This window comes from Styela clava, chromosome 7 (genome assembly GCF_964204865.1).
Source record: "Styela clava chromosome 7, kaStyClav1.hap1.2, whole genome shotgun sequence".
NCBI lineage: Eukaryota > Metazoa > Chordata > Ascidiacea > Stolidobranchia > Styelidae > Styela > Styela clava.
In genome coordinates, this window is record NC_135256.1 from 9,149,903 (window position 1) to 9,166,142 (window position 16,240).

At 35.1% G+C, this 16,240-nt stretch overlaps 3 protein-coding genes across 3 annotated transcripts; 2 read left to right on the plus strand and 1 right to left on the minus strand.

Annotated features, from left to right (window-relative positions):
• The first annotated feature begins 786 nt into the window (after positions 1–786).
• On the plus strand, positions 787–3,996 carry LOC120329078 (transmembrane protein 127-like). Its single transcript, XM_039395693.2, has 3 exons — positions 787–1,167; positions 2,438–2,623; positions 3,065–3,996. Exons 1-3 carry the CDS (start codon positions 873–875, stop codon positions 3,382–3,384), a joined length of 801 nt encoding a protein of 266 aa, XP_039251627.2. The 5' UTR covers positions 787–872; the 3' UTR covers positions 3,385–3,996.
• An 827-nt stretch (positions 3,997–4,823) lies between these two features.
• LOC120329069 (large ribosomal subunit protein uL29m-like) lies at positions 4,824–6,775 on the plus strand. The gene is made up of 6 exons (XM_039395685.2): positions 4,824–5,019; positions 5,150–5,359; positions 5,459–5,555; positions 5,643–5,736; positions 5,876–6,020; positions 6,320–6,775. Exons 1-6 carry the CDS (start codon positions 4,943–4,945, stop codon positions 6,558–6,560), a joined length of 864 nt encoding a protein of 287 aa, XP_039251619.2. The 5' UTR covers positions 4,824–4,942; the 3' UTR covers positions 6,561–6,775.
• Positions 6,096–10,406, minus strand: LOC120329056 (OTU domain-containing protein 3-like). Its single transcript, XM_039395669.2, has 9 exons — positions 9,990–10,406; positions 9,547–9,644; positions 9,034–9,182; positions 8,477–8,589; positions 8,095–8,217; positions 7,828–7,944; positions 7,314–7,404; positions 6,971–7,155; positions 6,096–6,723 (listed from the first exon to the last, which is right to left on the minus strand). Exons 1-9 carry the CDS (start codon positions 10,074–10,076, stop codon positions 6,586–6,588), a joined length of 1,101 nt encoding a protein of 366 aa, XP_039251603.1. The 5' UTR covers positions 10,077–10,406; the 3' UTR covers positions 6,096–6,585.
• Between the last annotated feature and the right edge of the window lie 5,834 nt (positions 10,407–16,240).

Here is a 16,240-nt window from a genome sequence, read left to right on the forward strand (position 1 = left end):
GAGTCCTCGGTGCGCCGGATTATTAAAAAAATACTCCGGTACCGGTATCCAATCTTTGTTAAATAGGCCTACTCTACATTTTCTGTCAACTTCACTGTATAAGGTTTCAGCTTTCTTCCACTGATCGTCAGATTGGGTTGTTTGTAATGCTGCTGTTTCACTTTATTTGCTATTGTGCAACTAACTGACTATGGTAATCAAAATCTGAAATATACACTTTCTTCCTGCCTTTCCCCTATTGCAATCATTGTGTTGTAACTTGTAACGGTGCCTTTCAGCCTTTATTGGCGATTTTAGAGGACTGACGGCCTTAAACGAAGGAAATTCAGTCATTTTTAATAGCTCTCTAAAAGCATGGAGTTCTAATTATGCATTGTTACAGTCAGTTAGCTTGTTCACTATATACTGATATATTACCAAGATGATTAGATTAGCTACTATTTTTTTACTTCAATTGCTCTTGCTGTACAGCTGTATTGTACAACTAATCAAAATATGCGAGTTCTTCCAAAACTTATTGGCAACCTTTGATTTGAAGCATGGGAATTTTCTGCGATTCTGTTAATCACAATTTCGAGAATATAAAATACCTCTTCTGTCCTTTGATTTGTCTTTTGCAGTAATTTGTTATCATGAACAATTGAGTATGAACCTGATTGCTGTTATGGATTTGTTCACATTCAGACATTGGAGATACAGAAATTTATCTTACGGTATTTTGTCCCTTCAGTAACGACAGTACTAGAAATTACTGTGCCAAGTCATACTTACTGTACTTTGCATTTTTTAAATTATTTAGATTTTGTATAATTACTTACATACTGACATATGCTATAGCTTTATTCTGGGGTAGGTAGCTACTGAGCTAGGAAATGTTTTCGAATCGCCATTCAGGGCATAATCGTAACAGAAGAAATGATAGGACAAACACATTTGGTGATAACCTTGGAAGAAGATTAGGTGGAAAGCACAAAAACATGAACATAATATCTGCAATACTAGGAACAGCAACATTAGTAATGCTTTGTGCGAGCCTCGTAGAACCTAAATGGTTTGCTTTAGAAGGAGGTGAATGTTGTCTTTCATATTTGGGAATTAGTCTGTTTTTTGGGAAATTCAGCATGGAAGATGCTCAATCTATACCGCTTGATGAATCCTGCAAGGAAGGTATATCATTTTTTTATAAAATTCTTTATATTCAGAGTTTACTCACAAAATTCAAATACTGCAACATTTAATTAACAGATTGATTTTATCACATGCCAGAATGTTGGGTTAGGTTTGTAATGTTCTAATCAGACCTGGGCAACTCGTTTGGAATTAGTTGTCAATTTTTTTTTATCTCGGAGTTGGTCCATGGTCATTGATGTTTTTGTGGTACCATGAATTATTGGCATGATTTTGTGGCTGTGGTACTCGAAACCATAACAAAAGGGTTTCAAATTTCAAAGTTAAACTCTAGAAATTAAATACAATAAAATAAAAGCTGAAATGATGGGAATTGATATTTTGTAATATGTAAATACTATAACTCAAGCCAGGTTTTCGACAACTTCCAATAAATACAAATAGCAGAATTTTTAATCGACCAGCTATCATGTTAATTGATAAAGTGTAAATGTCATAATTATCAAAGTTTGCCAGAGCAGCAGTATGACAGTAAGCACATTACCAATAGCTATATAAGTTCATACTATGATGTGGCACCATGGCATGATATACATATATATGTGACCTTATTTCACTGCTAGACTAAGCCTATTTCATCATTGCCGATTTTCGCACATTGGTGAGAGTATTTTTGTTAAAGAAGATATTATGTGACTGATAAGGCTCAATCTCGAATTGGAATAAAAAATCCCAGAATTCCCAGTTTTTCTGTCTAGACTGACAATTGATTATTACATCATAGATAGTTATGTAGAGGTCTGAAAAACATTTGTATTGTTTTTAACATAAATGATGTTAAGACAGTTGTCCTGTTCTAAATAAAGTGATTCAGTCCTTTGCACCCATCATATCTGATCAGATAAAATAATGCTGTCACTAGCACCAGTTTGTAATTTTTTGTTTATCAATTACCTGTAATTCAAATTAGGTAGAATATATTTCTCAATTCACAAACTGCCCTCTGCAAGTATTTTCGAAATGTCTAGGTAGCTGTATTTAGTTGAGTGTTGACTGTGGCAACTGATCTACCAACTATAAATTTAATTCCATACTCAAAACTCGCTCGGGCTCTTTACTATATAAAACAATATTTGCAATTATGACAGTTGACAGAGAGCTCGAATTGTTTGCCACAGACAGATTCTCGATTCGAAAAAGTAAGGCATGATTGAATATTAAAAAATCAATGATGCACATAACTTATAGGTTTATCTTGCCCCTGGCTAATATAAAATCAAATTTCTGACACTCACTTTTTATATTTCAGGGTCATCGGTGGATATGGCAATGTGTGTTAATTCAAAAGCTTTAATGCTAATTCACGTTATCATTGCTTTTTGTTTATTTGCAATTATTTCAAGTTTATTTTCTTTTGTATTGGATGTTCTCTCACCAAGGAAAAATCCATTATGGAAAGCGTTAAAAAGATATGCAATTGGATACATATTTTGCGGTAAGAAATTATGCTTAATATAATATATTGTATGATGCTTTACCCAATTCGAACATGGTCAATGGAAAGCTATTAGGAGTGCAAAACTTCTATTGATAACATGTATACTGTTATACAAATTTCTCCATATTGTTACTACCATATGTTTATATAATATTATTTTCCATTTGGCTAATATTTTTCTCTATATTGTATGTGCTTCATAACATTGTTTGAGTGTAAATATTACCTCTATATTACACTCTATAATATGGAGTTCCACTTTTTCTTTCACAAGGACAAAAACAATTTCATGTTCCCGTATTTGTCTGTTTTAGGTACCGGTAGTGGTTTTGTTTGATCTTTAGCCCACTTGTCGTTCAAAGATTCACAATAGTTTTTGTTATCTTCTGGAACTTTTGAGGTTTGTGACCTACTTTCAAATACATGTCAATTTTTCAGTATTAAACACAGCAACAACAGTAGGCTTTGCATATTGGGCTTCACAAGAAATCTACAACTTACAGTTTGATCATAAGCAATACCCTGGAAGCAAGGCTGAAGTAATGTTTGGTACTGGTGTCTACCTTGTGACTGCAGCCGGTGGACTTGCAATTCTTGCTACTGCTTCAAATTTAATGCGCCAATACCCAACTGAGGAAGAGGAACAAGCTGAACTATTACTTGATGCAATGGAAGAAATGGACGATGATGGCAATGTAACCAGTGCATCATGTAATCTAGGTTATGAGCCTAATCCACCACCACCTTATGTACCTTAGCGACTGATCAGTTGCGATTTTTTTATTTGTATTTGCTTCTGAACAAAAGCCCAAACTGCAATGTTCACTCAGCAAACTATTAATTACCGTAGTAATATTACAAATTAATAACCATGTTTATGAAGAAAAAAGCATAGATAATGGGATATGTCTATTTTACCAATAAAAATATTAGTTTTACTTTGAATTTGTGACAATCCCTTTGGTAGCAATAATTTTTAAACAGTAAGTACAGTTGGAGACTTTATTGTTAAACTAAAAATGGTTGTAGTCTTATTGGTATCTCCATTCTGTCAAATCTTGAGATCCACAGATAATATGATAGCCATATAATTTCAACTTGAGTATCAGAAGCAACATCTGTCTGAAACAGTTATCTTGAATAAATGTAAGACAAAAGTGTGGTTTATGTTAAGTTCTTTCATCACATAGTAGGTCTTTATACTTTGCCTTTATTTTCTAATATTTCACTGCTTCTAATCAAAAATACCCATTCATGTTCTTGTGTTGTCCTAATATTTTTACAGTATTGAACGTTTGTCGTGTGCAATTTTGTTGCTATCGTGTCTGTTTTTTATAGCTTGTTACATTATATATGCGCATCATTCTGTATTCAATGTTGAGGTAACTGACTGGTAAGGTGATGGATGCAAGAACCGGAAATTAGTCAGTGTGGCTCGTCCATGCTAAGCGTTATAGATATATGCTCGCCACCGAACCTCTGATTATGCTGCGTGGGTTCGAATCCCATGTCGGGACAGTTACGATATGTGCGAGAGGATTGCTTCCTCCACTCTAAAGTCTATGCTTCCGAAAACAAATAACTAATCCCATACTCGACATGGAATGGTAACCAGGCGAGAGGTGGTGGTTCGCCATAAGGTTAAGCCGTGTTATCGCTTTACTCCCGAACCCCACGGGATAAATATGTAAATCCCATACTAACCATGTAGGAGCAAACTCTGATAACAATACCGTAGCGATCTGGCCACCTTTAGCAGACAAATGACAGTAGTGTAGATGAAACGATATTCACGTGAGATATGCGTGTCCCAAAACTAAGTGCTCGCAAGTTGAAATACCAACGAGTATATTACTTATAGTTGTACAGGAATTTTTTGTGCCAAAGGGCAGGGTAAGTCGCTAAGATCTCGAACGAGTCCCGCTGGACCAGATTTCGTTACCAAGTCCACCCCGGTGCACGCGCCCGACTGCGTCCTGGTATGACCCAGTTTTGGTTCAACAAATGCCGTGATATTTAATTTTCAACTCCGGTAATGATATTAAAAATCCTATTGTGCATGTATAAAAATAATTTTGAACTTCGGCGACATATGTGTGTATCGAATGTGACATTAAAGCCGATCGTAATGGGCTATTTTTTCCGCGTGGGATGTGTTATTGTAAATAAGGTATATATTGAAATCTAACAGACTTGTCATTAGCATGTACCGTACGGTACCTCGGGCAGGATAAGATTCGGTACCGGTAGTTTATGGAAACTGAGTAAGTTTTGAAGTAATTTTATCCTGATTGGTTTGTCGTTATTGGCACTGCAATGCTTAAAGGGGTGAAATTTGTGCTATGTACCGCCTTTCAGTACACATATCGTCAAAAGAATTCACACCAAATTAGGTGAGTTTAACTTATTAATACGGTATTCATACGCACATTTTTCTATAACGTTCACATGCTGACATGCGGTACCATACCGGTACCGGTAACGTACGGTAGTGGGTGAAAATAATTTTAATTTTGCATACAGCAATTGTATAAAATCAGCCTGGGAAAACATTGATGCTTCAAATACATTAAAAGTATCTAGAAGAAACATTTATATATGCACAAGAGATCAAGGCTTGGAAGAATTTTTTGAGCCTCCGAAAAATATTGGACACAAGCATATCAAATCTGCAGCACCTTGGTCAAGAGATCTTTTGCGATTGAAAAGCAGTGAAGACCTACATAAATTATGGTTAGTTCATTTGGTACGGTAATAATCGAATAACTTGCTCCCCCAGTATGCATAGTTCTCAACAAAAATACCATGTAACACTTGCATTTGTAAATTCAGGTTTGTACTACTAAAAGAAAGAAATATGTTGGAAACTATGCAGTTCCACTACGAGACTGTCGATGAACCAATGCCCAGTCCAGAACGCCTTGAAAAGGTAATTGTTTATAAAATTATATGGCACAATCTGAAGTAAAACGCCACACATTACGCCTCCCTTGATGGTATTTTTTTTCAATAATAGGTTGCAGAGTCAATGAGTAATCTAAGAGATGTTTTGGAGGAACGTGAAAAATCAATAAATATGCTTTTGCTTGGAAGACCTACTAAAGCGCATGGTAATTTGTTGTTATCAAAGGGCTGTTATTGTCTAACAGCTATTTATTAGTTTAATCATTACCAATCCTACCTGCAAGAAGAATTGTTGCAAATTCTTTCATAATATTGATATTCATGTTTCTTTGCTGTATACCACAGGTGAATATAGAAAAAGTGGTTTGGGAGCTACATACTGGTATCAATATAAACCACATTTGATCCCTAAGGAACTCGCAAAAGACGTTTACGGAGATAAACCAGCAGATTTAGCATCTTTCAATATGTTTCTTCATGAATGGCACATGTAAGGATAGGATACTTTTCTATTTAAGCTTGTTTTGTTAGCCCACTTATGAAATGTAACCATGAGCCTGTGAACTCTGCATAAAATTAAATTTATTAATAGCATAGGTTACAGAAAGAAGTGGATTTACTACCTTGCAAGAAAAAATGGAAAACAAACATTTGTTGCTTTTTAAGAACTGAACATAACTGATAGAAATGAAATTTAAAAAAGCATGTTAACCAAAAGAAATTTTATTATCCCCAAATTGCAATACGAATGGGCCAGCTCACTAGTTCAATGTTTTATTCCTATTACAGACGATTTCAGGAGCGCAGGGAGAAAGTTTGGGCTCGACGGAAATCCGCGCTCAGGTTGAAATGGATAAGAATTCGAGAGAACAATCCATCCCTTCCTAAAAGTCCCCCAAAGTGGTGGTTGGACAGGTTCAAATGTAAACTTCGTTATGGGCTGCATCCAGAAGTGCAGATTTACCTGCAAATGAAAAACTCTACCAAACGTAAAATACCATATCCTAAAAGGTATCACAGTGATTATTAAACGCAATGACAAAAAAAGGCTGTGATTATATGTTCAGCATGGATAGATTTTTAACCATAATCTCAGATTCATCAGAGTCGCTGGTTGGTGTGTTTTTCCGTCTTGCTGATTTTCGCTTATTCTTATCTCGTCGAGCTTGATCCTGTCTTTGCCGGTTGGTCAACTGTAATGGAATTTATCAATCATTGTTCGAAATAATATTTTTCATGGGCTCCTTTGCTTGGTTTTATTTATACACAGGGCCCACAGGGGTGTACATATTACAGTGAAAATATAGACTTATGTTGGCAACACATTTACTCTGGTTACCGGTAAATAAATGCTTAACACAGGAGAACCCAAAGCCATTAGATTTTAGAAATAGTGATTTATTGTTTCAGTAACGCATGGAGTAGTAATTTAAGTGATACCTTTTTAGGGGGAGTGTTCACATTTATATTCTTCTTTGGTTTTCCTGTGTTGGATGTTGCACAATGATGACCACCAAATATTCTTGTTCCAGAACCATCCTTATCCCATATTGAATTATTGGATGTTCTGTGATTTATATTATCATTTTTCTCCTGGTTAGGCGAGCTCATAGGTGATTCATCATCTAAGATTGAAGTGTTTATGCGTAAGTATATTGAAATACATCACAATCAAAGGTCCTTATTCCTTTTTAACAAGTGATGTTTGTTTTTCGAAAAAAGCGAGCTCTTCTGTAATGCAGAAGTTTGTGAGAAACCATCATTTTACTATTATCAACCGTACCTTCTGATAAATAGGATTGTAGAATGAGGCCGACGGTTTCATCTTCATCCTGTCCAGTTTCATTCAATATTTTCCTAATCAACTTCCGATCCTGTGAAAATTTTGAATTACAATAGCATATTGCATTCCCTGAAGCTTGCCAAATGAGATGGACAAGGCTCTCTGACATCAGATTGTTCAGGTATTTATTCCAGAATCTGGCACTGACTTCCTTGTTTGTTCCAATGACCGTTTACAGTGGTGTAGCATTTGAATTTTGTGCAACCACTCAGCCAGACACATTTCATGCAAACAACATTGTTTTTGTAGTTTCGGGATTAGTCTAGTCAAATAACTCTTATGGTTAGACTGGCTTAATTCGTTCATCTTGAATGAACTGGCAACCTGACGAGAGGTTATAGTTAATTGGCTTTACTATCATTGGAAAATTAAAAAAAATTAATCCTACAGTCACTGTATCCAGTTTGAAAAACTCTGACTTATTTAACGTATTTAAATTAGGAATTTCTGATACCTGACATCCTGTTACTTCAATAATTCGTTTTATTTTTTGTAGTTCATACTCAGAAACACTGTCTGATCGTTTCTTCACATTCTTTCTTTGCATAAGATTTTCAGTTTCCTTGTATTCCTGGAAAGAATTTTCATTATTTAGATATCCTTTGGCATGGTATTAATCTACCACTCTTTCTATTGAAATTTATATAAAGTCACTTCAGCGTATGGGTGTGTGCCCAAATAATTTAGTCCCATCATGTACAAATTTCTTAAAAACACTCACACCAAGTTTCACATTAGCCGGTCCATTACTGTTGTCATTAATCTTCCTAATACTTGAATAATGATCTCCATTATGATATGCAATATGTAGTTGCCTGGAGTTCGGCTGTTCATTGCCTTTCACCTGCGAATTAAACTATTATCAGAATGGTGCTTATGCATACATTATGGGTAAATAGTATAGTACAACTAACAGTGAACCAATCAATCCACAAGTGTCGGCTCAGGAAAACTGCCTTAAAAGTTCAGAAATCAGTAAAACTGTTCAGTAAAAGTTACCCATTCAATTCCAAATTTAATGACTTCTATATTGTACTTGAAACTATTTTGGATTCACCGTCTATTTTTAAGGCTAAATTGAATTCATTATGATATGATCTTACAGTCCAAATAGGAGCATTAAGTTGATGAATCACCACATTGACATTGTATTTCCTGGCAAATGCAACAATTGCATCATTTCCTGCATATGTTCCAGGGTTTCGTAGATTTTCAACTGCAAAATTTAGAGTAAAAGTATAGGCAAAAAAAAAAAAATTTGGAACATTTTTAATGAGAATTATTCTTTCTGAAAAACACATTATAGATAGCACACCATTTAAAAACACAAAATAGAAACAAATCTATAATATGATTTTGCAGGGAGTTCCAAAACATTTTTACATCAGAGATTAACAGTGAAGCACTACTATGAGCTTTATTGCAAGAAAACAGGAAAAATGTTTGGCTTTTCTATAGCTTTCACACTTCTCTTTAAACCTCCAAATGTTGTCTGTAATTTGGGAATGGCCCATAGACACCGAGGGTAAAATATTCCCAAGAAATAGATTTGCGACTTTAATTAGTGACAACAGTTCAATGAGGCCATTTTCAGATTTGAAGAATAATTTTTGATGGAACTAAACTCTGTAAAGTAAAATAATGAACATCAAATGCATACCATGACGATTGAAAGGGATATCATCTTCCACAAATGGTTCAAAATCACTCCTATGTTCAGTCATGTATTTCACGATTTCTTCTCTATGTCGAAGGTGGTTATCTGAATGACCGTCCATTTGATCACCGAGAGCTCGAAAGAGACAGTTTCTGTAAAGAAATGATTAACAATATAGGATAATAAAAACAGCAAAAAGTATGCACACATTAAAATCATATAAATAATTTTAAAATTTCATTTTATCGTTATTCAACTAATTTCTGGTAAGTATGGCTATGTGCATCTGCCATTCTGTAAATTAACCTTTGCTGTTGAATATCATTGTTGTAGATATGCTTGGTAAATAAGCAAATGTAGACTTCCCTTTTATTACAATTTCTTTCTAAGTAGATTTGTAACTGCATTTTTATCATTTCTTTGAGAGCTGCGGTCTTAGACAATCAGTTATATTACTGTATTATAAACTAGAATTATGAACAAAAATTAAATCATATAGCATACAAATAAACTAACCCATCTCCGGGGATATCTCTCAATTTCAATCCCAAAAGTGCGAGATGATTTGAAAATCCTCCGTAATTCACATCTTCTGATAAATAGGAACTCATTGACTGAAAATTAGAAATAAGTAAACTGTTATCTGGTGGTTGTATATACCAAGTACTGATATACCAATATCTGAATATGAAAGACACAAAGCTGCGAATTTTGGACTGAACCTTTGGTCCTTCAGTCATTAGCAACTTCTAAACTTAAGACAAGAATGTGATTTTTCCGATCAATGTACATTAGTTTTTCAGATAACAAGTCAGTTCGCAGACTTTTTGGGATCATTAACAATATCGTACCAGTACCGGTACCCATTACAGCATTAACTGAATTAAGGTCTCAAAATTCCGAAATTTAATGAACCCGTACAGTACCGGTACGGCACCATACCGGTACCGATAGGGTACCTGTTTATGCTTTCGTATATTCTGTGCTGCTCTTTTAGCGGCTCTGTCCACGTCCGTCTTTGAATTTCTACCTGTTTTTTTCGACATTCTGTCACAAATGATATATAATCCAGTAATCAAGGGCGACAAGGAAACGCAGCCTTGCCAGGAACTGAAACCTGGGTCACAAGACACAACATAAACTCCCCGTTTGATTTGACTCGAGGTGGCGCCTGGGTCTATTAGTATTTTCGAATTTTATTATCGAACATTAAGGTTTATTGTATGGTGTTAAGGTGTATGTTTATTTGCCTCAAAAATGTAACAGTATCTGCATAATAAGTAAACGGTATAAAAGAGACGGGATACATGTTCAAGACATTACTGGCCTACGACACAGATGTGCGACATCACCCCAACAGGTATAACTGCAGTTTAGGACTGCTGCGTCATAGTAGGACAAGAGACATGAAATATACAAATAAAATACACAGGACAAAGAGGTACGGCACCACGGTGATATGTACAATAGGCAGTTTATGTTCACGTTCATGTTCTGATGTGAAGGGATGGGAAAAGGGTATAAATCGCATTTTAGTGTGCTTTACAATAGATTATACGAAACGAATAAAAATTTGTTCGAGACATGAACTTGTCAAAAACCAATGTTGGGTGGGACAACGACACAAAAGGATTAGGTTCTAAAAAGGTAAACAATAAACGACATATGCAGAAATTCTTTGTTTACACTCGAGTCGTTAATCATAAATTGTATGCGACAAAAGAAATGAGAACAATAGAGTCTGGCATAAAATGCGGGTCAATTTCGTAGGCGCTATTGTGTGGATAATATAGTCACCACGCCTGATAAATGATAAATTTAAATTTGTATGAGATGATCTTTTCATTAGCGACGATCCAACGAAGTAACTGTACAAAACTAATAAACCATAAAAATATGCAGGAACTAGAGACAATAGATCAGTGGGTTGCCCGAGACTTGTTTCCTGAGCAATGGGAGTTGGTTCCATCCACGATGACATAGTTTGTCAAACGGATATATTTTTTATCCGCCAGTCTTTTCTCAACTGTTTACATGGTTTACATGACTCTACATTACGACTGCGTATTCCCTCACCGTCACATCCGCACACATTGAAGGATCAACTGGTTTGCTACGCCTATCTGATTTGGCTTAAACCGTAAATATATACTACTACGCTTAAACCCAGATTCAAAGCAGAGAGAGAAAAAGATTCATTTGTTTTGTCAACTGAAAAACACGAGCACAACAAAAAACAATTAAAGGAAGGCGAATATTTTATAGTGCATTAAATAAGTCATTACGGATATTCAGAACTTTGTATCAACAATGCTTAATGTTTCAAAAAATGCATTTATCATAACAATTTTAAGGTTGGGTCATGTAGGCCTAATTACAGCCTAATATATCGACGATATTTTGAAAAGAAGTTTTGGACAGGGCGAAGCAAAAAACCTCCCAACTTCGTGACATTGGCCAATCAGCAAGATGTAAAAAGTGACGTAACAATGCCCCATTTTCGCATCCGCTCAGACACTTTTATCACTCAGACAGATTTCCAAGCGTGGTTGTAAACATTATCTCGTTTTCGCGTTTTCGAACCCTATTCGTTGGTTTTCAGTTGTGTTTCTGAAACTTAAATCAATGATCACTCTGTTTTCCTAGGAGTTTTAATTTAATAATTGCAGTAATAAAAATTAGTGTAGAAATAGCTGTGATAGACTAGCCTAAAATTCTTTACCGGTACTTTTAAAAAACAGCTTGTTGTATGCAATAAATCACAATGATGGTTTGAAACACATATCCCATTTTACAGGCGCCAACTCGCAAAAGCACTCTCAAAATAGCCCCGAAAATTTTGCTACGGTGAAGTATAAGAATTTTCTGGGGGTCAAAGGTCGGGGAAAGCTCCATTACGTACCAATTGAAACTAAGCGGTCGGTCAGGCCTAGGGTTGGTTTATCCGGATAGCGGTTATCCGGATAACCGGTTAACCGAGAGGTATTTTACTATCTGATATCCGGATAATATTGTGACGGTTAACCGGATAATAGAGCAATATAAATAATGTATATGCGCATTAGTAATTTTTATATTTTTTGTTGAGTGGCGTCTTGACATCTCCCAGACTTCAGAGCATATAATAACACCTTCTATTCACACTACTCTGCCCATATTTAGCCACCAATTAGGTTGAAAAGTATTGAATGTGTGGGTGTGAGTTTGTGGCTTTTTGGTCGGGTGTGACTTTTAGTTTATTGCGTGTATTGAAGGAACGCATTTCATGATGGAACAAGCCAGGACTTAATTCCCAATACTTTGTAATCTATGTGATCTGTGTAGCATTTCAAAATTTTCGGTATACGATTGCATGTAATGTGCATGTTTTCAACTTTTTAAATTTTTCTATTGCGCAAAATAACCAATTTGTGGCTGATTCAAGCATTTTAAAATGTCTTTCCATAATAACTCTGTTCAACGTATCTCGCGATTGCGTCGACATACGTTAAAATTAAAGCACTTCTACTATAAAATGCCACCGCTTTCTGCATATATGAAAATACGTAGTAAGCTGCATAAATAATATCAGTTTTTATTCGTATTTTTGCGATATTGCGAATTTGAGCTATTAACAATAGAACTGTGTGGTGGTTTTTGGTCAATTCGCCGTAAAAATCTTGCGAAATCGGATCTTTAAAATTAGAAGTAACTATCCGGTCAACCGGATAGTTAAAATACGGAATACCCGGATATATCCGTTATCCGGATAGTAAAAATTATAGGTATCCGAACTAACCCTAGTCAGGCCCAACGACTAAAATACCGGCCAGGCCCGTATGTTAGTCGCTCGTTATCAAAAGCCGTTTCCGAACTGCGGTCGATTTTTGTTGTTTTTTAAAACTTCATAAGTATTAAACAAAGTCGACTTTATGTAAATAATTTTAGTGGGTAAATTCAGTGAAAGTCTACTTATGACTGATTTACTAATGACCAATATAAGATGCTGCATGTATTTAAATTTGGGACGATTATAAGAAGATTCTTTAACGCCATCAGGAATACCGTTTCAAGCAAATGACAAACTAGAGTTTGTCCTTTCGACAAAATAGGGTCTGCTACCAACCGAACGAGTATTGTATCCAAAAACATCACTACATTTTGTAAAGTAAAAATTTGTATACCTGTAAAAAATGCCAAGCACAGTACATTGGGGAAACCGGAAGAAAATTTAAAGTCTCGTACGTCAGACCACCTTAGGGACATTCGAAAAGGGCCCCCAACACCAGTTACCAACCAATTCAACAGGGAAGGGCACAATATAGACGATTTCAGTGTCCTAGGAATTGACTCACTAACCCACGACGAACTCTACAGGAAAAACAAATTCTGGATTGACAAAATGAAGACTCGGCAACCACAGGGAATCAATAGAAAAGATTAAAATTCAAACGGGGACGTGGCCCAAATGCAAATATAAAACCAAAAGACAAACAGTACTATAAAAAAAAATACAAACAAATAAGGTTCAAAAACAAACAAAGGAAACTACACAAATAGACGAACCACAACCCAACCACATCAGTTAAACCGGCTATTCGAAGATGATACGATAGCAACCATATCCAGTTATAGGAAACTCAATGATAGACTAAATTTATATGATCTTTTATATTTACAGTTATATCTTGTATTGTTTGAAGAAGTTAGACCATGATCTAACGAAAGCTCACAAATATACTTACTATTTCGTTGAAAGAGATCATGTTCTTTTTACTTTTCACTTTAAAACTATCTCGTTCAAGCATCCTTGTGGTGAGTGCCCCATACATACGGAACCGAACTAGGAAGTAATCAAGGAGAAAGGACCTGCAGTTCAATACACAATATCCATTTTCCCCTAGTTTTGTAAAGTAGTTAACATAAACATCTGTTTAAGTTTGCGAATGTTTATTTGTTTGTAAATTGAACAAATTCGCATACAAGTACCAGTCATCAATCACAGGATACGGTTTCGTAGCACAAGTTTTACATGTAGAACACCAGCCGATATTTTTAGATTGCAGACGCGAAGTAGAACAGGGAAATTCGGTACAAAATTTTTAAATTCAGTCATGGCACGCTAGTCTACTTGCAATTTGTTCAATATGAACTTGTCAGTTAGGTTTTTGATATAAGACAGGGTAGGTATGGGCAATATAAAATACCGAATCCGGTGGATTCGAATCCAACGGGATCCGATAACAGGATTCGGTTTCCGCCTCTCCGGGTTTCTAATTTATCAATTGAAGACGAGCGTTTTTTTTCTCTCGTTTAATTAAACCTGCGTCTGCTCGCAAAGAACCCGTACAATCGGTAAACATCAAAGTCGGCAATTTACTAATCTCAATCGTCATATTCAGGACAAGAAGTCGGCGAAGTACCCCTCACCGCGAAGACTCGTTATTGCACCATTTTTGCGTTTTCCTGCTTTGCTATCTAGCTAGCGTATTATAATAATAATTATTTGTGCTGACTTACTGGCGATATTCCGATAATCTGATTGCAACAATCTTCAATTGTTTACAGACGTGCCTTGCTTCATTTTACACACATTTTGAAATTACACACATTTCAAATGGTACTCACCGTTAACAACAGTAGTTTCAAAAGTTTGACATTTTTAATATAGATAATACAACCTTGGGTGTCGCTGTTCGAAATTCAGTTTTGGTCTTTTTTCCCCAGTAAAACTGCAAATTTTTCATTTCACTGTAATGATAAATTCATTTTCTTGCATGATTAATTTTCTTTAATACTGACTGAATTGAGTGTATATATGTATTATATTTATAAATGTCGGAACAGCCCTTGCTATAAATAATTTACTGACTTGGGATATTCCCGTCCAGCAATTTGTTTTCCGGGTCTTTAATGCAATCTCAAGAAACTAACCATCCCTATTAATTAAGCGATTTTAGATTAAAACAGTAGTGTCTTAACTCTAAAATTTCATTTATTCAAATTAGATATTTGAACCTTGGGTGCCGTTGCTCGATAACCAGCTTTGGTTTCTCGCGACTTCCCTTCCCCAGTGAAACTGTGATTTTCCTTTTTCGTATTTTCGTTTTTTCGTATTTTCTGTGTTCAATTGTTTTTTATTTATTTACTGACTGGAAAAAATAAACTTGACTTCACTTCACACGGTCTTCACCTTTTCCTGCATAAATATTTAAACTTTATTATATCTATTCTAAATAGTCAAATACACATGACAATGAAATGTAAACCAATACAGTATTTAAACAGACAATAGAACAATAAACAAACGAGATAACTGGTAGAGTTGAAGATATATGTTCAGCAGATAAAAGTAATAAACAAATTAATTGTGATGTCATAATATGTAGTGATTTAACCAAATGGATGTATTATGACGTCATAAATAAAGTTTATGAGTGCCATGAAATTTTAGTTGAAGACCGAGTGCGAACGCTAATCACCCAAGTAGATTGGATGGTAAATGAAATTATGAAACTTAAGGCTGTTTTTGAATCGTCATATTACCAGGTTAAAGCGGTAAAGTTTTTCGAATTTAAAAAAATCGTCTAGTCGACCATGTTTTTTTAACCATTTGAAACAGATTAATATTTCAGGCAATAATATTTAACCTGAATAAAAATTAAACAATTTATATCTGATACAAGCCTCTTCAATTAAAGGACGACATAATAATGAATAATATCTCAAAATTGTATGAATTGAGGCCCCTAAGCTTCAATATGGATATACAGCCACTCGATATATATCCATGGATCCATTCAAGTGATGTACATTGAAAGTCAATCCGTTTCTTATGCATGTATACTTTATATATATACACACTGCGGTTCCATGTAATGAGGTGCATGTCAGTCAGTCAGTAGTTTATTTTTCACCAAAATGAACATACACTTGATGCAAACAAAAACTAGGAAAAAAACATGAAAATGGCATGTGTATAAAATGGATTGACTCTCTGTGTACGAATGGTCTTATATGTATAGCGCAATCTTTAAATGAAAGGACGTAGTTGGAGGAAGAAACGTTGTCTCTGTCTTCACCTAAAAAACATTTTCTAACTGAAACGTAATCATAATTTATGCTTCTTTTTATCTAGCATATCTTGAGGTCTTTCTTATAGAATTGCGGCGTCAACGAATAATAGGCCATATATATAGTGCAATATTTATTTTACGACATGCATATTACG